The sequence below is a fragment of the Carex rostrata genome, chromosome 17 (assembly GCF_964058835.1).
Source record: "Carex rostrata chromosome 17, lpCarRost1.2, whole genome shotgun sequence".
In the NCBI taxonomy this organism is placed as follows: domain Eukaryota; kingdom Viridiplantae; phylum Streptophyta; class Magnoliopsida; order Poales; family Cyperaceae; genus Carex; species Carex rostrata.
The window spans coordinates 1,949,062-1,973,832 of record NC_135934.1 but is presented as its reverse complement, the minus strand read 5'-3'; the positions used below and the strand labels follow the sequence as shown (position 1 = coordinate 1,973,832).

Here is a 24,771-nt window from a genome sequence, read left to right as displayed (position 1 = left end):
GTATATACATAGTGGAATGATGTCCCCATGTTTAATAATATTTATACCATATTCAAATCACAAAAATATAAACTGAAGTTAAAAAAAAATGTTTAATTACAATAAGATTCTTTACTTGGTACTTGAATACAGATCATCTATGATGTTCTGAAAAAAAACAAAAACAAAAATATTAGACTACAACAAGAATCAATTGTTGTAGTAGTAGTTATAATATTAAACATAAAAATAAAAGCATTTAATTAATTATGCAAACCTGGTAATATTTGAGAAGTTGAGGCCGCCGTTTCTTAAAAGTCGGTGTCAACAAGTCGCGTTCCATGTCAAATGGCAGTGGATCAAGATGCACAGCTTTTATGTTTTCAAATCCTTTCAACTGCTCCCCAAAAAAATTACAGTTATTTATTTATTGAAGAAAACAGGTAGCGCTCAGGAAACAAAAAAAAGCTAGCAAGAGCAGCAGCAGCTCATACCTTGTTTGTTTTTGCAACCTTTGCTAATTCCTCCAGGATGTATTCTTTTGCTCTGGAATTTGCACAAATATCAGAGTAATCTCCCTTCTCTCCATTTTGTTGTGCCCATTTTTCAAGGGCTTCTTGATTTGGGTTCACCACTGCTACTAGATATGATTCGAAGCTGTTCCCGTATATCCATATCTAGAGAAATAATAATATTTACAACAACAAAAGAAATTGTTAAAGAAAGCTTAAACCACAGTGGGTAAAAAGATGATTTTGAGATATGTACCATGTCTATAGTAGGGGCTAAACTGTAAATGTTCTCTAAGTTTTCCACTGCAACATACTCTCCCTGCGAAAGCTTAAAAATGTTTTTCTTCCTATCAATTATTTTTAAACATCCATCTGGCTGCCATTCGCCAATATCACCTACATTTACAAACTCCAGAGATTATTGCAAATAATGGTTGCAAGCACACATGGTATTGATGATAGCTCCTAACTTGACAATGCCATGTCAACCATGACAATACAGTTATGAATTGAACTGTATTAGTAGAATCTTGCATCTCTACATGCCAACTTTAGACCTAAACAGTCTATTTTAACAATTGACACAAAGATCTAATGGAATTTTGCAGCAATGTTATATTGTTCTGTTGAATTTGGAAAAACAAATCTAAATAAGTGTACCTGTGTGAAACCAGCCATTGACCATGACTTCTTTTGTCATATCCTCTCTTTTGTAGTACCCAGCAAACAGTGTTTTCCCTCTTATACATATCTCTCCGCGTGGTACAATTGACAAGGCATCGTACCCCATCTCAGGTACTGACTCCAATCGCACATCAATATTTGGTACCGGTGGGCCCACTGTGCCGAGCATTGCTAGGTCATTTGGTTGGTTGACAAATGAGCCCCCGCAACTCTCAGTCAAGCCTGAATTTAACAAATTTAAAAATTATGCACATCAAGGATAATTTGATCCGGGACCCCATATGTAATCTTCATTTTGTACGACAGAACAATAATAGGGACCAAATTGTTACATGACTTGATACTTTTAATTGAAGCACTGGGTAGTTATACAGGAATTAGTGCTATACTGGTATTGTGTAATGAATTGGGGCAGTCAACCATATAGGGCTGATGCAAATTTGGTTTGTAATTCATGTATAAACTTTCTGTTATTTATATAATATCAAACCTGGCAGCCACTGCCTGGTTCCATTAAAAAAAAAGAAACTTAATGAACAAACACAATAGCTCTTATGTCAGGTCATATGTGTAATTTATAATTGATAAATGTTTTCATACCGTAGCCTTGTAAAACATGGCAGCACATCACAACACGCAAGAATGTCTCAACATGTGGTGCGAGAGGAGCAGCCCCACATAATAAAAGGTTCACCCTTCCACCCATTGCTTCTTTTATCTGCAACAGATCGACAAAATAATGAAGTTAATACATAAAATCATCTCTGATCGAAATATGAGAGAGAAAAAATAGAAATTAAAATTAGTTTTTTCAACAGCTAGATTGCTAACAAAGTATTCATATTTGTGTGTACCTTACTAAATATAAGTTTGTCAAAATAGGGAGCTGCCTCTTCATGTTTATATCCCTTTTTCATATTGCGCAGTTTGCTGATAAAACATGGTGACAAACATAAACAAACTTGTAATACTCTAATGAAAAAATTTGAAATCAACAGCGAACAACCTGATGTTGAGTGAAATTCTGTAATATCAAGAAATAATTAGAGTAAAAGCTCACTATTCAAAAGCAAAATTGAATAAGGTCTTCTTCAGAAGGCCACCAGATGAAATTTTTTCCTGCATGCCTATAATTGAATAAAGCTACAAATTTTAATTATTTAAAACATCAAAATAAAAAGTATCCATTAGAATTTTAGGTGAGGACAACTCTAATATGGACATCAGGGAACTAATTGCAGGGACTAGTGCAAAATTTCTTGTAAAGCACCTCAAAAATAAATAATTCACCTGAATAAATACGATCCAGGACACGTGGAACTGCACAAAAGAATGTTGGTTTGAGCATTTTAATATCCTCAAATAATAACTTCACGTCCTGCAAATAAACAATTCACCAAGAATAAAATTAGTCGTGTTTATTTTTCATGCAACAAGAAGAAAAATGCTTCATCAAGTTATATTAATTCCGATAAATTCTCATACCCCACGCCAAAATCCAATTGAGCCACCATTGTAAATGAACAGCTCCTCAAGAACTCGATCAAAAATATGTGCCAAAGGTAGATATGACATGTATACATCACTTGCATACATCTGCATAAATAAGTGATTGTGCATGAATATTAATAAAAGATAAAAAAGTAAAAAATAGCATTCATTAAAGGTCACTAAATTGCTGTCACCTTCCTCTTTCACATATTTGCTTTATATAGACTAAGCCCTAGTGGGGGCATAATTTAATTTCCATTTAAAATCAGAATCAAGTTATCAGGAATATGTACTTTCTATAACAAATAGCCTAATGGTTGGGTGTTACATGCAAAATTGCAAATAATCTAATTTTGTTAGGAGTTAACTGTAGGAATGACACATCATGAATTGCTATTAAAAGACCAAAAAAATAAGTGCAATATGAAAAATTTGCCTTTTCATTGGTGCATTCTAGATGCCGATCGACACCGGAAATAAGTGCAAGAATGCTCTCATTTGACATCATCACACCCTTGGGATCCCCTGTGGTCCCACTTGTGTACATTATTGTGCAAATATCTTCTTTTGTTTTAACGGGAAGGTCAAACTGTTGGTTCTCCCCCTGAAATAGTAACAATATTGAGAAAGATTAAATATAATGAGAAAAATAATAAAATTTGCAATTGTGCACTGCACCTCTACTGGTAAAATGAAAAATATAAATTTACATGTCTATATTTATTAATTACCAGGAGGAGGAACTCATCCCATGTATAAATGGACAAGCCATGCTTCTCAACCTCTTGCCTTTGTTCTGTTGAGACTTCTCCGAAACTGACAATTGCTGCAATAAATTTTAAGAAAAATATAAAGAATGAAATTTCTTCTCTGTGAAAGTGGCACACAAAAAAAAGAATTTTTTTTTTTTTTTAAATAGAACTCATTTTAATTCTTTCAATGGAACAAGCACACTTTGTGTGAAATTTAGAAATATCCTCCACCGATCCTAGGGATCGGTGGAGGCTTGATTTACCCATTTTCGCACCCCGCTAGAGCAGTGCCATAGAAGATCCCATATTTACCTGCACCGATCCTAGGGATCGGCGGAGGCTTGATTTACAAAATTGGTCGATGGATTTGTTGATGTGGTAAAACCTACACCGATCCATAGGACCGGTGAGACATTTTTTGAGGCTCCACTGATCCACAAGATCGGTGGAGGTATATGGTGTAGCCAACTGTGCAGTATGTTGTGGTAGGTAGGCTATTTCTCTAAAAAACCAAAAACACTGTGCTTGTTCTGTTGAAAAGTTTAAAAGGAATTCTATTTATAAAAAAAAAATCAAAAAACACATCATCATTTAACAAATTTCAATTAGAGCATACTTTTTAGATAATGTATTGTGCTTGGAAGAGTCTTCAAAAGCTGAAAAATGATAAATGATTAGTAAAAATGATCTTAAATAGTTTGTAAACTATGAGATTCTATCAAAAAGGGAACGCATGGGTATTACCATTGGCAGCAAATTATTAGTGTAATAAGCATAGCCATTTTATCAATTTAGACAAAAGTTTGTTTAGAGAAGATGAAAAAACCTCAGAAATTTTTTTCTCTTCTACAATGGCAATTTCGATCTCTGCGTGGCATATGATAAACTCAACAGCACCAGACCCTAGATACAAATAAAAGGAAAGCAATTAGAATGTGCCAATTTCTTTTTATCCTCATAAATTAGCCAATCTTGTTGAGCAAGCAATAATAACTAAGTTATCAATAGTAATGATGACGGCCTACCAAGGGTATCGTACAAGGGAACACAGTAAATCCCGTGAGCATTGCAAGCCTGAGTAATCAAACAATAGTTAATTATTATTATATATGTATATAATTTTATATCATGCATGCTATTTTACTGGTAAATTTCATGTAAGGTACCTCCATACTTATGATCCATTCAGGACAATTGGCACCATAGATGCCACAACGCCCTCCCTAAGAAAATGAGAAGGAAAACATAGTAAGGAAAGTAGCTTAGCAGTAATTAACCTCTAGCAATTTCATATTGTGTGCAAATTTTACGTAAAATTTGCAAACAATTTAATTAAGAAATTTCATAAAGGGTCATAATTAGGATATTAGGATATTTATTTAGTTCACATCTCACTTCAATTATACCCCATTGATTATTACAAAGTGAGACAAATAGATTGCATAACTAAAATATCACCTTTCTATCCTATTTCCCTAAAAGCATGTTATTTGAACAAAATAATAAATAAAAGCTCAATCCATTACTGGTAAAGAGCTTTGAAATTTCATGATAATGCAGGGTCTTTTTTGCAATTCCAAAACTCAAATTTGTTAAAAAAAAATGCACCTTTGAAACTCCACAGCCTCTCATAGAGGCGCCAACCTTGATCACAGTATCATATACCTCTTCATATGTTTGCCACACATACTCACCAGCCTATCAAAATAGAAAATTACAAAGAAAAATGCATAAAAAATATTTTTGTGATTGCAATAAAAGAAATAGCGAAAGGAGGAGCTACCTTGCCATCGACGATCTGGCGACGACCAAGCATCCGATTTTTCGGATTCGTCTCCACTGATACACTGTAACACAAATTTGGACAGCAGTTAAGTAAATCCTCATATTTCTCTCAGTAGAAAGGCTTCAGCAAATTCCGAAATGAACTTTGAAACGCAGATGAAATCCAAAATGTATCTCGTTCGCCATTTCGACAAGCTTTCGATTTTCGAGTGATTAAGTGGCGGAGAGCAAGTCTCTGAGGTAACAGAATATTTATGTTATATCCGGACCGTCTGAAATGCACGGAGTATTTTAATATTCGTGCAGATTCTGATCGGACGGTTTAAAATTAGACATAAATATTCTGTTACCTTTGGTGATTTGAAATCGTTTCCCCGTCCGATCAGACGCGATCGAAGTTTTATTTATCGAGGAGAGAGATGATATTTATTTTGATAATTTTAAATTTTTTTTTAAATAATCAAGTAAAGATAAAAGTTAAAAAATTATTTTATAAATACGCTATTTGAACAATCAATTTCATATAATTTAAGTATTGTTTGATGATGCATCAACATGGTTATCCTCACAACATTAGAATGAAGCACTTGACAATGACATACAATGAAATATATACAAAATATCATCATATTCTATAGACATGATGTATATATTGATCATGGATCATGGTAATAAGTTTAGTTCTAAATTTAAATTTTATTAGAAATTATCAATACTAAGAATTGTCAAGTAATATTTTCTTTCATTTTTATATATGAATTGAGTCACATACTCACATATCTCCGTATTTGCTGCCAATACCACTCCCATAATTCGAAAGGTTTTGAATTTTAATTATTTGTATCTGAATAATAAATATATACCATATAGTTTAATATATGTTATAAAAATATTTATGTATATATCTACGGAATACGGATATCTGATTCGTATCTGTACGTATCCGTTAAATACTTGATCCGTATCTGTATCCGAAAAATAAAAAGTGGATATAGATATGATTTTCCCACTATCCAATTTCGTTTGGGATCGAATCTCCTGCCCCCAGAGTCACTGTTAGTGGGCCCCATCCACCCCAAACCCTAAACCCGGCCCCACCCACCCTAAACCCGACCCCACCCCACAGTGACTGAGGGGGCAGGAAAATCCTGCACCCCGGGGGGCAGGTGATCTGCTCCCATTTCGTTTGCACCCCTACTTTTTAATCTCAAAATTTTCAACAAGCCACTCCTATATATAGCCCAAAATCCAAATTTTATATATCCTCTCTCCAAACAAAAAAATTATATACATTTCAATTCTATGTGCAAATTGGTCAGCAAAATCATATTCTAAACCAGAAAGAAATAAGTACCGAAATATATCCCAGCAGCAGGCCAGACCGGCTTTCGGAGAAGGGAACCCGTCCTTTGCAAACACGTTGCGGTATGCGGGGCCCACACTCGGTCGGCCATCGACGCCTTCCTCCTCTTTCTCTACCTCCACCAAGTGCTTCATCTCTTCACAAAGGATGTCTGTATAATTTTTCTATGCCTTTCTTTCCCAAGCAACAATTCCTTGTAAGGATGTCTGTATAATTAACAGCCTTGTAAGGAGCCACATGATTTATATCACCTTGTTAATTTTTTTTTTTTTTTTGCTGATGTAACCTTTGAATAATTTATTTATTTTCTGCCACCTTTTTAATGAAAAGTTATGACACGTGGCGTGGTGAGTTGACGACTTATTTGGTGACCAAACTAACAAACCTGAAATGAAAACAGAAACAAAGTCAAGTTTCATTTGTTGGCCCAACTATGACTTCAATCAGATATGATTTGGTGGGCTTTTAGGTGGTAGACAGAGATTGGAGAAATAGAATGACATCCTTTTCTCAACTAATTATTCCTTTTCAAATCAATTTTATACTCAATTGAACAAATAAATGCATTCAAATTCATGGGACTTGAATTTGTTGAAGTACCAATAAATGCATGTACATCGTTGTAAATATGTTACAGAAAAAATATGCCGGCATAATAATTGATGTTTTATTCAAAACCACCATAAGTAATTGATTATATTATAATAAAAAATAGTTGTTTTGTTGTGATTTCATGAATTGAGATAAAGAAAAGGTAATGTCCTCCGAGCTACAGTCTCTCAAAAATCTCTGTATATAAAAGCCTTCCCTTTTTAACTTAGTTCTGACGCGTTTTTAACTGTCACAACTGCCATAATTTCAACTGCTATAATTTCAAGTACACTGTGTATGTTTACATAATTATATGTGTATGTTTATAGGATTATATGTGTATGTTTATAGGATAATATGTGTATGTTCACAGAAGGTGGTCCCCAACAGCTGTCACGCGTTTTCAACAGCTGTCACGCGTTTTTAACAACTTTCACGCGTTTTTATGTTTACAGGATTTGTTGAATTAGTTTACAGGATTTAGTATTGATGTTTACAGAATTAGTTGAAAATCTCCGGAAATCTTTGAGGAACTGGAGTTAGAGGATTGTTAGCTGCTTCCATAATATAATATCAATAGATTCTCACCTCGTACAACACATTTTAAATAAAATTAATGTATTATTGAGAACTGGCAGAAATAAATTATTTCAGCGGTAGTTAGACACTTGACAATATATAAATTATTTCAGCTGTAAATGCATTATTGCAGCATACATAAGCATACAAATTTGATCTCCCATATAAAATTTGCACAAAAAATTATTTCAGAAATAGCTGATTATAAATGATTTTTTTTTAATTCAGTTATGGTGATTTTATGACTTGAAATGATGTTTTAATTGATTAAAAAAATTCAATAGATAATACAACTTGCTCTAAATGTTAATCAATATCCATCCAGTAATCAAAAGAATACATAAAATAATTATTTCTCATTTGAATCAATTATGTACACAATTAATAAAAGAGGAACAATTTGAAACTGCTTTAAAAAAATAAATATTTTGAATTATCTTTGTTGAGTAACTTGAGTTAGACTTTTGTTCATCCGTAAATACAAAAGAATAACAGAAATTATCTCCACCATAAATAGTTTACAGCAAAAATATGCCGGCATAACAATTGATGTTTTATTCAAAATCACCATAATTTTTTTTTTAAAGTAATTGATTATATTATAATAAATAATTGTTGTTTTGTTGTGATTTCATGAAGTGAGATATCAATAGACTTGCACTCGTGCAACATATGTTTGAATAAAATTAAAGTATTATTAAGAACTGGCACAAATAAATTATTTATGCGGCAGTTGGTAATATATGAAGAATAGTTGTAAATACATTATAGCAGCATACATGAGCGTGAAAATTGATGTCCCATAAAAAAATATTTCAGGAAATTGCTGGTTATAAATGAAAAAAATATATATACAATTATGTTAATTTTATGACTTGAAAGTTGAAATGAGGTATTAATTGATTAAAAAAGATCAATCAATAATACAACTTGCTCTAAAAATGTATTGCTTCAGGGCAGGGCCTCGGTAATTTCTTTGAGATTCACGCTCGAGTGTGTTCGACCGGCTCAGATTCCACATCTCTCCTATTCTCCTTGGAAACGAGGTGAATACACGTGGACGTGGTGGTGGAGTCCACACCATCTGCATTAACTCCAAAGAGCGTCTTTTGAAGTTAATACATATTGGCCATCCGATTATAAACGGAACTCATCCGGCTCCCACCTATAACATAAGGTAGTTATTAATATTAGTGCGGATCTAATTCACACGAATCTTAAAGCTTATCGGACGGTCTATATGCATTAACTCAAAAGATTCCTTTTTGAGTTACTGCAGAGGATACGAAATCGTTGTGGTGACTGGTGAGTTATTTTCAATGGAGAACTGGAGATCTGTAAATTATATCAACCATTAGATTCGGTAATCGAACGGTTAATTTCCAGAGGAGGGAGTATCCACCTTTGGAATATGGAGGGGGGTCTGCTTTAAGATGCGTGTCATATTAGAACGGAGGCACTCTATTCTTTTGATTGTGCTGGATTAAATCCTTCAAAATGACGAGATGACAAGATGCATATTGTTGAGTGTCGAATGTGTTTGTTGAATTTCTTTTATTCCATCTGTTGTGTAGTCCAGCGTGTAATAAGCGATTTTCAGAAGTAATTCTATTCGCTTCATTTGTGAACATGCATGTACTGTCTTACTGCAGTATTTTCCGATGTGCCTATTTCTTTAAGAATGAACTTCGCTCTAAGCATTTGTCACCCATCTGATTTTGATCGGATGGTCAAAAAGTAAATCGATACAGAAGTGTATAAAATAATTTACATAAAAATTGATAATGTGTTTTTCTCTTCTTATAATTGTAAGGATTTACATACAGAAAATGTGACTGAAGATTTTAAAGTGAACCATATATATTATTTGAATTTTGAATTTTTTTAATGTTTCGAGTAAGTCTAATTCGGGTTAAAAAGAAAATACTTATATTTTCTTCTCAAAAATATACAAATCAAGTGAAAATAAATCCACCGCAGAGCACGAATCTCAATACTACTAATTTTTATTGTGTCAAATTATCCATTTTTTTTCTGTAAATTAATGGCAGATAGAATTAGAATAAATCCATTTTTTATGCTAATTGATGGATTTTGCATATATGGTCTTTGGAACAAATTAGAATAAAATTTTAAAAATAAAACTGAAAATGAAATCACTACACTTGAAGGAAAATAATATCAAACATAGGAACGATAATTAAAATAAAATTACATTATTTAGTTCTTAAGGACACTCCAAATTACGCTTACTACACACTAGTCAACATAAATGAAAGGTACATATATATCTAAATGTGACTGCCTAATTAAATAAATGCAACATCACTAGAATTATTTCTCACTTCATTCTTCACTGCAACTCCTAATATGCTCCAGCAGCTTCACTATTATTATTTTTTCAGATATCTATGCCATATAAGCAAGGAATGCACTGCACCGTGAAAATTAAATATCAGATCAACAAAAACAATACATATTTGGAATTTTGATAGGTTGCTTCCACATTTATTATTTTATCATGTTAGGCCTATATATTAAAGCCAGTGTTGTAAATAATGGTATGCGTTTATCGGGCAGACAATGTACCGCTAAGCGATTAATCGGGAATAATCGGAAATAATAGGTCATTTTGAAAACAATCGGCCAATTAATCGAGAAAATCCATAACGGTTTAATTACCGTCAACAACTAATCAGCCGACTAATCAGTCTAAACGGACGTTTTTTACAACACTGATTAAAACAAAGTTCATAATGGCCCTGAATAACCTACATAAGCCCAATAACAATTAATTTTAACCCAAACTAATTTGGGCCAAAACATGGATCATAACAGAGAAATGCAACAACAAGATAATTTGTATATGTTTTCATTTTTTAAAATGAATTTCTAAGTAACCTGTCCTCCTAAAACAAACCTTACCTGTTGCAATTCATGCTAGGGGTGATGGTAACATTAACCGCAATGCCGCATAGGCGCGGGAGGAGAGCAGCACGTGTGAAATCGACAGTCGGGAAATGGTTGGCAACTCCCTTGAGACAGTTGCAAACAGTCAATTTATCGGCCTGGGTCACAGCTGTTCGGTTCAGCACTGTCATCCCACCACAACATAGACGGTACGGCATTGTAGTCCGTCCAGCAAGGTATGATGCACATGGCGTGATCATTCGAGCCACCTCATTGCACGGCATTGATGCCGCAAAAACCGTGTAGGTATAAACACATGATAGTGCAACAGTCAGAATTAGTACAAGGGTTGTAAGGCTTCTTGCCATTAGGAGAGTGTCAGTGAGAGAGGTATATGTTTTAAGTAACTTGTGCTTTTGTGTGTGTATGATTATATATATAGCTAGGAGAAATTTGTTTGGATTTCATTTTCAGTATTTACTTGTTTATTTATTTATAGATTTATTTATAATTTTTTTAAGGGGGGTTGGTCATGATGAGAGCATGCACCTTCATAGGTGCCAAAAGTGCTTTGGATGGGTAGTTAAGCCTGGATAAGGGTGTGACTATTATTTAGGCCTCAATTTTTGAGAGATTTATTGGACCCATTTCCAGTTATAACCAGTTCATAATTTCAAGAATTCTAATTCCAGAATCCCTCTAAAGTTGTATGCATCCTTCAGTAAACTGGTGAAATTGTTACTTGAATTAACAATTGCACAAGCTTTAAAATAGCAGTTCAAGCAACATGAGCATCATTTATTAAGGTTGTTTTTTGCAAGAAGCAAAAGTCCTTGAAAGGAACTTAATTTGTAACTGAAAAACGATCTCTCTGTTAATTTTATCCTTTTTCATAAACTTTGTTTATAATTGAATTTTTCTTAGAAGTTTGAAATTATTGCAAAGAAATAATTCAGACAACACTGTAGAGTTGTCACTATAGCAGATACTAAAAATCAACATCCAAAATAATATTCTTCCAGTTCCAGGTACACCGAAAATCAAATCAAAATTATGTAAAGAGACACTCAAAGAAATTAATTGTTTCAAGTGTTATAATAATTGATCTCAATTGCTTCAACATTTCCATAGCAGTCAACTAAAAGTAACAAAGGAAATACCAGAAGGCTTTCTTGACTTCTTCGTTTTTGGGGTTCTAACTTTCATGAATAAAAAAAGTGCATGACACATAACCATCATTATCATTAGAGAAACAACATGTAAAAGTGAATTAAAATAGTGTAACAATAAATTGGAGTCATTAATTGCTGAAAATATGGTGCTAATTAGGTGACTAATCATTAAGGAATAATTCCTGTGTCATTGATACTATTAAGTACGGCACTGGCACGTTGTACCAGAATAACAGTACCACATGCGGTACTGTTCAGTATGATACTGGTACACTGTACCAGATGACACACTATTGCTGGTATCCACCCATTTTTACATTTTTACTTCAATAAAATATCTTTACTACTCAATCAAAACAAATTTTTCAAAAAACTATATCTGAAAATAAATAAAACAGAAAACAGAAAAATGATATTCACATCAAACAAGTAACAGCAAATGCAGAAAGTTCGGTCGGTTTGGTTATTTCGGTTTTGAAAATTTTCAAACCGAAGTTATAATTCGGTTTTAAAAAGCAAACCGAACCGAACCATTAAACCGAGAAAACCGAACTGAAGTTATAATTCGTTTTTAAAAAACACTTTAAACCGAGAAAACCGAACCGAACCATTAAACCATTAAACCATTAAACCGAGAAAACCGAACCATTAGACGCGCCATCTTCAATGTTTTTTCTTGATTTCTTGGTTTGGTGTTGGGAATAGATTTTGGAGACGAAAAGACCTAGATTTGACAAGTCAAAACTAATGTCAGAGAGATAATTTGGTGCCCGCTCTGGAGATGAACGGTGCAGATTGCATCAAATGGGTGGTGCGGACCGGCTACGTGGCATGCCAGGTGAACTTGGGGAGCGCGAGAAAGAGAGGGACTCGTGTCTTTTAAACTTGATTGTTTGATGGAGCATTTTAAGGAATTTGGATAACCCCAGGTACCTGATCACAAACAAATTACAAACGAACGGACCAGATTAGTTCTTTTAATTTGGCAAGAATGTCAAACGTAGTTTTTAGAGGCAAGGATTGTTTGATCCTGATGAGATTAATCTGATCCGTCCGTTTGTAATTTGCTTGAGTCCCGTTTGCTAAAAAGAAATCCTACATTTAGAAGGGCCGGCCCAGTTGGGTCCGCATCCCCTAAAGTAACCCAATCTTTGAGTTTTGGATCTAGAACGTCCGATTCGAATCTGTCGCTCGAGATTGCTTCGTGATTTGAATTTATCCCTTGAGATCTGTGCATTTCACTTCGGATAGATTATCACGGATTCAAATCAGACGGTCCAGATTTAAAACCCAAATATTGAATTACTTCACTGGATCTGAACTCGGTCGAGTTCGGGTGCATTACACACTATCATGATCAGAGTATTATACTCAAGTCAAAAAAGGAAAAGAAGGTAACACAGTAGTATACAATCTGTTTTTTTTTTTTTAGAGTTTGTGTTACCTTATTTTTTTTAGAGTTTATAATCTGCTTCTTTTATATAAATCATGAATTATTATGGAGTGAGGCTATGTGATTATAAATAGCGCAAATTGGTTCTTAATATGAATTCAAATTTTTAGTTTAAAAATCTTTAAAATTGATCCGAAACATTCAATATGATCTTCATATTTATATGTATTTGTAAAATAAATTATATATTTTTTAGAATATTTTTACTATTTTTTTAAATGGGTAGAAAATCACTTAATTTGAATATTTGATTCATTAATTTTCTAATGAGCCAGCTCAATTCAGCTTACTTTTGACTCGTAGAAATTATGAGTCAAGATTGTAGCTCAGCTCATTCAGTTGCTGTGAGAATCTGATTACGAGCTAGTTTCAGCTCGTTGTAACCCTTGATTCGAAATTCAAAAATCGGCTGCGATAAAGAAAATTTTGACTGAGACGACTTAATTTGACCATAAAATATAAAATATAGTGAAAGCGTACTTCGATTTTTGTGGGGGCATAGCAAACTGCTTTCTGCAAATTATCATAAGTTCATAACATCATCACATGACAACAATTTTTTTTTTTTAAAACCGTCGAAGTAAAAGATTCGATAGATGCTTTATGTAGAAATAAACTGTGAATAGGTTTTAAAATTATTTAAATTGCGAATAGTTCATGTATTAAAAAGTCTTTCGTTTATTATTGAAATCTGAATTAATTTGCAAATCTTATTACTACGTGCAGACTGCAGAAATTGATTTTAAGTGTTTCTTATTTGACTTGGGCACATAAAATTGCTACAGTGGAAAATCGTAGAGTTCAGACGTTCAGTTAACCTCGTATGCATAAATCTCGGATACATTTTTGTTTGGATGTGACGTCTCCCATTCAACTAACCATACAGCTTTTATGTTTCCTACACTTCAATCGAGTTGTTTTGACCCGTGATACTGAAGAATTTAGAGTGATTGACACGGCAATTTTCAAGGCAAGCCAGGTGCTACCGAAATCGCATCCTCCGACATAACTCATATTTTGCGTGACTTTTTGGAATATTTTAAGCGTTCAAATTCGATCTGCACGGATCTCAAAGCTGAAAAATACTGGCCCCCGCGCTATCCTCCAATAGAAACCGGACACGTCGGTCACGCAAAATATGAGGTATCTCAGAGGACACGCACTCGGTACTACCACTATCAGCGCTTAATAACAGCTCAATGCTTAAACATTCTCATTAGTATTGTGACTTCTCCCATTCTCCCTCTCGCAAGAACCCTCTCTCTCTCTCACACTCTTCTGTGTAGTTATGGATCCGAGTTCCTCTTCTGTGAAGAAGCGTAAACAACCCGACAGCGCTTTCGATGAGGATCCGAATTCTTGGAGAGAGAGAGATCTCCAAGATCTTCGCCTCCAAAATAGGAATGTTATGTGAGATTTTTCTCAGACTTAATTGTTTTGTTTGATATCTAATTATTTCATTAAATTTATGCGCGGCGAATTCTGTAATTGTTTAATGCGCGGGAATTCGACGGACTGTGACAAAAAGATTGCTTCTTTCTTTATTTTCTCTACTTATTTCAAAGATTGAAGTTATTTAAGCAGTTCTACAAATGCGAGGATTGTTTTAAAGCAGTTCTATTTCTGTTATTTTTATACATTTTAATTACTTCTTTTGCACTTGGGGTGACACTTACCTTGCCTACCTATCTTTGTTACATTCATACATTCTTACTTTCTATTAAGAGGAATTTAATTGGGATACTTTCTTGATTGTGATTGTTTTTTTGGTAAAATTAAAGGACTGGAGAGTAAAGAGTACAAAGTTTTAATTGATCTTGTGTTTTTAAGATATTAAATTGGTTTTATTGACAAATTAGATGACGAAATTGTTGTTTGGTTGTAGAGAGCATGGTATACAAGAAGTACTTAATGGGGAGATTCATTTCATAAAGTCAACAGCAGAAGTGGTTGAGAGAATGATTTATAGTGAGGCAACCAGTGAAGTATGGTTCTTGTTGTTTCTTTTCAAAATCAATTTATTAATTGTTATTTAGTTTGTCTCATTTTCTTTTTTTGGTAGACAACTTGGGTGCTTTCCAGGCGTTATTAGAAATAGCAATGTTACTTGTTTGTTTTTTAATCCTCCTATGTTTGACCTAATTCTGAAAATGCTAATAATCCTCATGAAGTTGCTTACGCTCAAGCGGCAAACCTAGAACAATGAATATTGCTAGCTTGCCCTTTTTAAGAAATTCTTAAATCAGTCTAATGCTTTTCCGTTCCACATTGCACCTGAATTAGATTTTGAATTTCATGCCAAAATAGTGATTGTTGAAATTATTGCATAGGGAGAAGTGACTTGGTGTTAGGTTGTAATCTACTTGGTTCTAGCACACTAACACTTGTTGAATTGATTTATCCCTTTTATTCCTATCACATGGTACAAAATTGTTTAAGAGTTCTCAAATTCTAGTTTTTATCTGCTGCTTAAATGGAAGTATCTTTTATTTAAAAGCCCTAGTCCTAAATTCTGTTCATCTTTTTATCTTTTTATTAGCACTTTTTATAATATGTTCCATCTATATCGGCGAGACTTAGATTGGACTGATTAAGATCCATAGTAGTTCTATTGAAAATGTTTTTGCTCTCTACCTTCTCTCTTGTTAAGTAAAAGCTGTTCTAATTGTTGTCCTTTCTCTATTCCTCTTCTTAGGATGATTACAAAGCAAGGATTACTGATTATATTCAAAAGATACCAGATACTGCTGAAATTTTGCAAGGTATGTGTGGCTGTGTGTTTTCTGTGTTTAAACTAGGATTTTTTACATCGGATTCCTAACCCGGACAATGTGTATGTGTGTGTGTGTGTGTGTGAGAGAGAGAGAGGTTTTGGAAGCTCCTGCCAACACTTTCAAAAAAGAAAAGAAAAAAATGTCAGAGACCTCTCTTCCAAGGTTTAAAAAAAAGAAAACAGAGAGAGAGAGAAAGAGAGACTAAACTCTTAGCCTAAAGTTCATCTACAGAATTGCAAAAAGAAAACAAATGGCATGAAGATTAAAAAGATCTTGCAAAACCCAAAACCAATAATCGTGAATTAGAAAGAGAGCCGTAACTCTTAGAGACTGTTTTTCATCGTACAAAAATCTGTTCCTGAGATATTATCTTAAACAAGAGTGTTGACCAGTTGTAGTTTTCTAGAAAAATCAGCTGCACCAGTGGATTTGAATTCTCAGACGGGACACCAGGATAACTCTCAGGTACAGTACTCTCAAATGGTGCTTATGTTTTATACTCTCAATCCATGTTGTTAATATTGGCTCTATTTGGAAGTAATTTTTTTTTTTTTTTGAGAATTCAATCTATTCAATGTTCTGAAACATATAAAATAGTTGGTTCATTTTGTTATATGTTGATCGTACTGGGACCATAACCTTACAGTAAGATTCCAAATCTTGTTTTGTCAATTTGCAATTCTGATCCTGCGTATTGATGAGATGAGGACTTTTCCTCTCATTTTTGAATTTAGTTATTTTCTGATTGTATCAACGTAGGCACTGAAGATCTCTCTCCAAAGAGAAGCCATTTTTTTCACCTTCTCTCTTATTTTAACTTTCTGTACAGTAATTCATCTTTGGCAACTCCTTGAGGTTGCAACAAAGATCAAATCTCCCATCATGGCGTTATAGTTTAGTAGGAGTCCCGATAATTCATGGGTTAGGTTATTTCAGATGCTACTTCGCCTGAAACTAACTGTTTAGTACCTCAAACAGGAACAGCCTCTGGCAGGGCTTCCCTCTGAAGGCAACACCACCCTCCCTCCTGATCAACAGCAGCCGCAGCAGCAACAGTCGGGTACATGAACTTTTTTATAAATGGACCGTATTGTTTTGCTAGTATCACATGCAATGATATACACTCTTTTTTACCTTAAGTTCTTGAAGTGCTTAGGTTTAATGAAGTTTGAACAGACGTTAGAACTGATGGTTCTGTTCTTTCTTCAGATCCCGATGAGCTTTATAGGGACTTAGTAGACGAAGTTCGAAATCTGTTCTAGAATATCGTCTGATGTAAGGTAATGTAATGTGTACATAACATGTCTGGTACTTCTTAACAGTTTAATAAGAGTGTTTTCTCCAACTTAACTGGGTTATGGTGGATTTTTTTGTTACTTAAAGCTCCACTATTGCTAAACCGCACCTGTGCCTGACTCTGTTATTTAGTGTTTGGATTGTTAAGAATAGCATGGGATTTGCACTATTCTTGGGTTAGTGACTATTCTTCTCTACTATTCTACATTTGATCACCCTAAGAATAGAGCTATTCCTAGGGTTAGTGTTGTTCTTGCTAACCCCCATATGATGGAATAGCGCGCTAATCCCAGGTTAGCACTATTCTTGCTATTCTTGGGGTTGCATCCAAACGCACCACTAGAAGCACTTCAATTATAGGTTTTACTGAAGAAGTATGTGCCATTAGGAAGAAGTTTGTTTTTACTGCTTATATTTAATTATTTATTTTTTCTTGACATGTTTGCTGGATTGTTCATTGTAGGTTTTAGAAGTGTAAATAATAGTTGCTTGAAGATGCTTCAAGTATTCAGTGCCATTGATATAGAGATGCTATTATGCTAATGATTAGTTGGAAAGAAAGAGGAGGATTTTGACAACTAAATTTTTTGATGTTCTTTGGTACATGAGTCTAATCTTCTAATTCTGTAACTGATTCTGTTAAGCTCACTATGACAACCTTTGACTTAGTCAAAATGTGACAACATGCTAACAGTAACTAATCTGACTAATTACTCTAATATGGGGGCATGCATCGACTAATAATAGAGTAAAAAAAATGCTCCAGTACTTCATACTTGATGCTTACTGTACATAATATAGTTTAAGAAAAAGCTACACATCTAGCCAACTGCTTTCTGCAAATTATCATATCAGCATCACATGACATGACAACAAAAAAACCTTTTAAAACCGTCAAAGTAAAAGATTCGAGAGATGCTTTATGTAGAAATAAACTATGAATATTTTTTATAATTATTTAAATTGCGAATAGTTCATGTATTAAAAAAAATGTCTTAAACTTTTCGTTTATTATTGAAATCTGAATTGATTTACAAATTTTATTACTACGTGCAGCTGCAGATATTGAATTAATAAGTGTTTCTTATTTGACTCGGGCACATAAAATTGCTACAGTGGAAAATCGTAGAGTTCAGACGTTCAGTTAACCTCGTATGCGAATATCTCGGATATATTTTTGTTTGGATGTGGCGTCTCCCATTCAACTAAACATACTGCTTTTATGTTTACTTCACCTTCAATCGAGTTGTTCTGACCCGCGACATGGAAGTCTTTAGAGTGATTGACATGGAAATCGTATCCTCCGAGATACCTCATATTTTGCATGACCTTTTGGAATATCTCAAGCGTTCAAATACGATCTGCACGGCTCTCAAAGCTCAATAAAATGGTCCCCTGCGCTATCCTCCAATAGGAAACGGACACGTCGGTCATTCAAAATATGCGATATCTCAGAGGATACGCACTCTACCAGCGCTTAATAACAGCTCAATGCTTAAACATTCTCATTAATTAGTATTGTGACTTCTCCCATTCTCCCTCTCGCAAGAACCCTCTCTCTCTCTCTCTCACACTCTTCTGTGTAGTTATGGATCCGAGTTCCTCTTCTGTGAAGAAGCGTAAACAACCCGACAGCGCTTTCGATGAGGATCCGAATTCTTGGAGAGAGAGAGATCTCCAAGATCTTCGCCTCCAAAGTAGGAATGCTATGTGAGATTTTCCTCAGACTTGATTGTTTTGTTTAATATCTAATTATTTCATTAATTTTATGCGCGGGGATCGAGTTCTGTAAATGTTTTCTGCGCGGGAATTCCACGGACTTGTGACAAAAAGATTGCTTCTTTCTTTATTTTCTCTACTTATTTCTACAAATGCGAGGATTGTTTCAAAGCCCATTGGTTGGTTGATACCACATACTTTCTATTTTTGTTATTTTTATACATTTTAATAACCTATTTTTGTTACATTCATACATTCTTACTTTCTATTAAGAGGAATTTAATTGGGATACTTTCTTGCTTGTGATTGTTTTTTTTTTTTTTTTGGTAAAATTTAAGGACTGGAGAGTAAAGAGTGCAAAGTTTTAATTGATGTTGTGTTTTAAGATATTTAATTGGTTTTATTGATAAATTAGATGATGAAATTGTTGTTTGGTTGTAGAGAGCATGGTATACAAGAATTACATAAAATGGAGAGTCCTTTGTTTTATAAGGAAACATCAGAAACGGTTGAGGGAATGATTTATAAGGAGGCAACCAGTCAAGTATGGTTCTTGTTGTTTCTTTTCAAAATCAATTTATGAATTGTTATGTAGTTTGTCCAGGCATTATTTAGAAATAGCAATGTTAGTCATGTTGGAAGTTTAACACTATTACTTGTTTGTTTTTTAATCCTTCTATGTTTGACCTAATTCTGAAAATGCTAATAAGCCTCATGAAGTTGCTTACACTCAAGTGGCAAACCTGAATTAGATTTTGATTTTCAATTTTATGCCAAAACAGTGATTGTTGTAATTATTGCATAGGGAGAAGTGATAGGTTATCCTATCATATGGTACAAAATTGTTTAAAAGTTCTCAAATTCTAGTTTTTATCTACTGCTTAGATGGAAGTATCTTTTAATTAAAAGCCCTAGTCCTAAATATGATTTGATCATAATTTGTTAACAAAAGAAAGATAATAAATTCTGTTCATCTTTTTATCTTTTTATTAGCACTTTTTATAATATGTTCCATCTATATCGGCGAGACTTAGATTGGACTGATTAAGATCCATAGTAGTTCTATTGAAAATGTTTTCGCTCTCTACCTTCTCTCTTGTTAAGTAAAAGCTGTTGTAATTTTCGTCCTTTCTTATTCCTCTTCTTAGGATGATTACAAAGCAAGGATTAGTGATTATATCCAAAAGATACCAGATACTCCAGGAATTTTGCAAGGTATGTGTGGCTGTGTGTTTTCTGTGTTTAAACTAGGAATTTTTACATCGGATTTCTAAACCGGACAATGTGTATGTATGTGTGTGTGTGAGAGAGAGAGAGAGAGAGAGAGAGGCTTTGGAAGCTCCTGCCAACATTTAAAAAAAGAAAAGAAAAGAAAAGAAAAAAAGACAGAGAGCTCTCTGCCAAGGTTTAAAAAAAAAAACAGAGAGAGAGAGAGAGACTAAACTCTTAGCCTAAAGTGTATGTATGTGTGTGTGAGAGAGAGAGAGAGAGACTAAACTCTTAGCCTAAAGTGTATGTATGTGTGTGTGTGAGAGAGAGAGAGAGAGGCTTTGGAAGCTCCTGCCAACATTTAAAAAAAGAAAAAAAGACAGAGAGCTCTCTGCCAAGGTTTAAAAAAAAACAGAGAGAGAGAGAGAGAGACTAAACTCTTAGCCTAAAGTTGATCTACAGAATTGCAAAAAGAAAACAATATAGCATGAAGATTAAAAAGATCTTGCAAAACCCAAGACCAACAATCTCGAATTAGAGAGAGAACCGTAACTCTTAGAGACTGTTTTTCATCATACAAAAATCTGTTCCTGAGATATTATCTTAAACAAGAGTGTTGACCAGTTGTTGTTTTCTAAAAAAATCAGCTGCACCAGCAGATTTGAATTCTCAGATGGGGCACCAGGATAACTCTCAGGTACAGTACTCTCGAAAGGTGCTTATGTTTTATACTCCCAATCCATGTTAGTATTTATTTATTTATTATTATTATTATTTTTTTGAGAATTCAATCTATTCGATGTTATGAAACTTATAAAATAGTTGGTTCATTTTGTTATATGTTGATCGTACTGGGACCATAACCTTACATTAAGATTTCAGATCTTGTTTTGTCAATTTGCAATTCTGATCCCGCGTATTGATGAGATGAGGATTTTTCTCTCATTTTTGAATTCGGATATTTTCTGATTGTATCAACGTAGGCGCTGACGATCTCTCTTTAAAGAGAAGCCATTTTTTTTTCATCTTATCTCTTATTATAACTTTCTGTACAGTAATTCATCTTTGGCAACTCCTTGAGGTTGCAACATAGATCAAATCCTCCATCATGGCGTTACACATGGCCAGTTTAGTAGGAGTCCCAATAATTCATGTGTTAGGTTATTTAAGATGCTAGTTCGCCAGAAACTAACTGTTTACTACCTCAAACAGGAACAGCCTCTGGCAGGGCCCCCTGAAGGCAACACCATCCTCCCTCCTGATCAACAGCAGCCACAGCAGCAACAGTCGGGTACAAAGAATTTTTTTTATAAACGGACTATATTGTTTGGCTAGTATCACATGCAATGATATACAATTTTTTTTACATTAAGTTCTTGAAGTGCTTAGGTTAAATGAACTTTTTAAAATTTTGAATGGACGTTAGAACTGATGGTTCTGTTCTTTCTTCAGATCTTACTTACAAGGACTTAGTAGAGGAAGTTGGAAATCTGTTCTAGAATATCTTCTGATGTAAGGTAATGGAATGTGTACATAACATGTCTGGTGCTTCTTAACAGTTTAATAAGAGTGTTTTCTCCAACTTAACTGGATTATGGTGGATTTTTTGTTATTTAAAGCTCCACTATTTCTAAACCGCACCTGTGCCTGACTCTGATATTATATTAAGCAGATATAATTGAAGTGCTTCTAAGGTTTAGCACTTAAGGGTTTGGATCGTTAAGAATAGCATGGGATTAGCACTATTCTTGGGTTAGTGACTATTCTACATTTGGATCACCCTAAGAATAGAGCTATTCCTAGGGTTAGTGCTGTTCTTGCTAATCCATCCTAATCTCAGGTTAGCACTATTCTTGCTATTCTCGGGGTTGCATCCAAATGCACCACTATGTGAAGCACTTCAATTATAGGTTTTACTGAAGAAGTATGTGCCATTAGGAAGAAGTTTGTTTTTACTGCATATATTTAATTATTTATTTTTACTTGACATGTATGCTGGATTTTTCATTGTAGGTTTTGAAAGTGTAAATAATAGTTGCTTGAAGATGCTTCAAGTATTCAGTGCCATTGATATAGAGAGATGCTAATGATTTGGAAAGAGGAGGATTTTGACAACTAATTTTTTTGATGTTCTTTGGGGAAAGAGAGAAAAGAGTTGAGCAGTAAATATGACAACTGATGTATACAATTGCTGCATACAACCTTGATTTTTGCTGTTATTCACCAAATTCAATCCATATATGACAAAGGATGTTATATTTGATATTTCAAAATTTTCAAAATTTTGCTGCTCTTCATAATGTACTGCATGCCTATATTGATCAAACTAAGATTCTTGAATTATCTTTAAAAAGTACAAAAAAAGTAATACATAGCAGGCTAAAACCAGTTTGTGTTCAAAATTTGTGAGAGATCAATTCAGCTCCTTCAATGTTAGCAAATTTCAAAATTTTGTAGTAATCTTGATAAAAATGGAGCGGCCAAAGCTCAAAAGTAGTAAATTATAAATTAAAAAAAGAAAGAAAAAAAGATGATGATTAAGCTTGACCGCTTGAGTTGCTTCTGAATTAAAACAGAATTATATTGATGCAGGTGGACAGCATGAAAATTAGAACTGACTTGAGATATAATTTTGTCTCAAAACTCATCCAAATTCACGTGTCAGTGACTTCGGGCAGGAGATTCGGTTCCCCAAAGAGAAATGCAAAGGTTATTCCCAAATTAACCTCTATAGCACACAAGTTTAACAACATTATATATGATACTAAACAGAACTCAAAACAAAAGACAAACAAAATTTAACAATTTGGTTCCAATAAGAATAAATTAACTGTACTTTTTAACTCTACAATTCAATCCAAATCAAAATGAACATTGAGAAGCCAAAGCTAGCGTACACATCATGTACTGGCCCAGAGAGCTTGTTAAAAATGTGTAGACTTTATATATAATCAGCCGTACGAATCTCCCAAGTATAAAAAAATGAACAATGACAAGCTTTGTCGAATTTAAAAATAATGGAGCAATTATCTCCAATTTATACCCGTTTTACATTGATATGAATTTAAAAATAATGGCGCAAATAAAAAAAGGTGTTTTTTTACTCATCTCAACGAAGATCAATGAATGAGATCGCAATAACATCAGATTTATTTTCTAAAATAATTTGATTGTGGGATTCAAATCTGCTGCACCCTCCTATTTTTTAATTCAAACTGTTCAAAATTGATCAGCTTTAATTATCTTTTTTATATTAATATAATATATTAAAACGAATTAAATGTAAAAGTTATGTGATCGATTTTGAACAGTTTTGAATTGAAAAATAGGAGACCCTCCTTTGACCTTGATTGTGTTATCACTTATCACCATCCTGCCGAATTTTTTATTAATAGAAATAAAATAAAATAAATATTTAAAAAGAGCGTTACTTTAATTTTTTTGCGAAAACTAAGTAGATCGGGTTCTGTTAACCCGTCCCGCCGGACGGGACTACACAACCCGTCCCGGTTAATCATCATTAAACCTTAACCAACACCACGAAAAAAAAAAAAATTCTGGACGGGTTTAAGCATCCCGTCCCGCTCCGTAAAAAAAAAAAAAAAACTCAGTTGGTTACCCAAATTCGGCATTTAATTCTATCCCTTCATTTGTGTGAATTCTTCTAACATAGCACAGAAAAATCACCCTCCTAAAGAGGGTAGACTTCCTCGGAAATATTGAAAACAAAGAACTTTTTGAAACTTCATACAAATTTTGCCACTTTTGCAAACTTCCTAGCATAAAGAGTACCTGCTTCTCAGCCTCCAACATCGTGTGGTAGTTCTTGACAGCCTTTTGTAAAGATCGGTAGGTGTGATTTCTATTTCGATCAAAAAAAGGTGTGATTTCTATTCCAAAATGATGCAAACTTGTACCTGACTTTCCCTGAAAAGCAAGCATGAAGGAATGAGAAACCTAGGCCTTAGTGCAAGATAAGGGATTGGAATGAGAAGTCAGGCCTTTGACCAACAGAACACTTTTCACATATGCAAGACCCAACATCTTGCAATATATGCATCAACCGGCGTCATTAGGTTAGTGCGAAGGAAGAGGTAAGCCTTATTTTTTTTTAAGGAGCGGGACGGGTTGAGAGAACCCGTCCGTAATTTTTTTTTTTTTTTTTTTTTTTACTGAGGGGGACGGGACCATTAAACCCGTCCAGGATTTTTTTTTTTTTTTCTTCCGTGATGCTGGTTAAGAATTAACGACGATTAACCGGAACGGGTCAATTGGACCCGTCCGGTGGGACGGGTTTACAGAACCCGATCTACCTAGTTTTCGCAAAAAACTTAAAGTAGTGTTCTTTTTAAATATTTTTTTTATTTTATTTCTATTAATAAAAAAACCGGCACCATCCTGTGACCTGTCCCCGTTCCGCGTGCATGGCAGCATGGGTGAATATTCCATATACACCTGGATTTTAAAAATTAGATGTCGAAAAGGTTCGGTACGAAATTGAG

The 24,771-nt window shown here is 34.0% G+C and overlaps 3 protein-coding genes and 1 long non-coding RNA gene across 5 annotated transcripts; 2 read left to right on the top strand and 2 right to left on the bottom strand.

Moving 5' to 3' along the window:
• Positions 1–5: 5 nt before the first annotated feature.
• LOC144568151 (long chain acyl-CoA synthetase 4-like) lies at positions 6–6,763 on the bottom strand. The gene is made up of 19 exons (XM_078318396.1): positions 6,558–6,763; positions 5,202–5,265; positions 5,027–5,116; positions 4,585–4,641; positions 4,444–4,492; positions 4,245–4,321; positions 4,035–4,074; positions 3,398–3,492; positions 3,103–3,270; positions 2,661–2,771; positions 2,466–2,553; positions 2,236–2,302; positions 2,030–2,105; positions 1,776–1,893; positions 1,152–1,397; positions 748–887; positions 474–656; positions 257–376; positions 6–147 (listed from the first exon to the last, which is right to left on the bottom strand). Exons 1-19 carry the CDS (start codon positions 6,698–6,700, stop codon positions 112–114), a joined length of 1,968 nt encoding a protein of 655 aa, XP_078174522.1. The 5' UTR covers positions 6,701–6,763; the 3' UTR covers positions 6–111.
• A 3,282-nt stretch (positions 6,764–10,045) lies between these two features.
• LOC144568152 (non-specific lipid-transfer protein 2-like) lies at positions 10,046–11,028 on the bottom strand. The gene is made up of 2 exons (XM_078318397.1): positions 10,662–11,028; positions 10,046–10,170 (listed from the first exon to the last, which is right to left on the bottom strand). Exons 1-2 carry the CDS (start codon positions 11,012–11,014, stop codon positions 10,146–10,148), a joined length of 378 nt encoding a protein of 125 aa, XP_078174523.1. The 5' UTR covers positions 11,015–11,028; the 3' UTR covers positions 10,046–10,145.
• A 3,494-nt stretch (positions 11,029–14,522) lies between these two features.
• Positions 14,523–22,527, top strand: LOC144568516 (uncharacterized). 2 transcript variants are annotated; one of them, XM_078318878.1, is made up of 7 exons: positions 14,523–14,681; positions 15,157–15,256; positions 20,209–20,275; positions 20,917–20,966; positions 21,482–21,560; positions 21,722–21,786; positions 22,283–22,527. In XM_078318878.1, the coding sequence occupies exons 1-6, from the start codon at positions 14,560–14,562 to the stop codon at positions 21,766–21,768; spliced, it is 465 nt and encodes a 154-aa protein (XP_078175004.1). In that variant the 5' UTR covers positions 14,523–14,559; the 3' UTR covers positions 21,769–21,786; positions 22,283–22,527. The 2 variants fall into 2 exon arrangements, with proteins under 2 accessions (XP_078175004.1, XP_078175003.1); XM_078318877.1 differs by lacking the exons at positions 14,523–14,681; positions 15,157–15,256 and adding exons at positions 18,892–19,051; positions 19,502–19,604.
• On the top strand, positions 16,295–17,942 carry LOC144568517 (uncharacterized). The gene is made up of 4 exons (XR_013515675.1): positions 16,295–16,510; positions 17,024–17,105; positions 17,255–17,325; positions 17,805–17,942. It is a non-coding gene; the product is annotated as an uncharacterized LOC144568517 (long non-coding RNA).
• Positions 22,528–24,771: the final 2,244 nt, after the last annotated feature.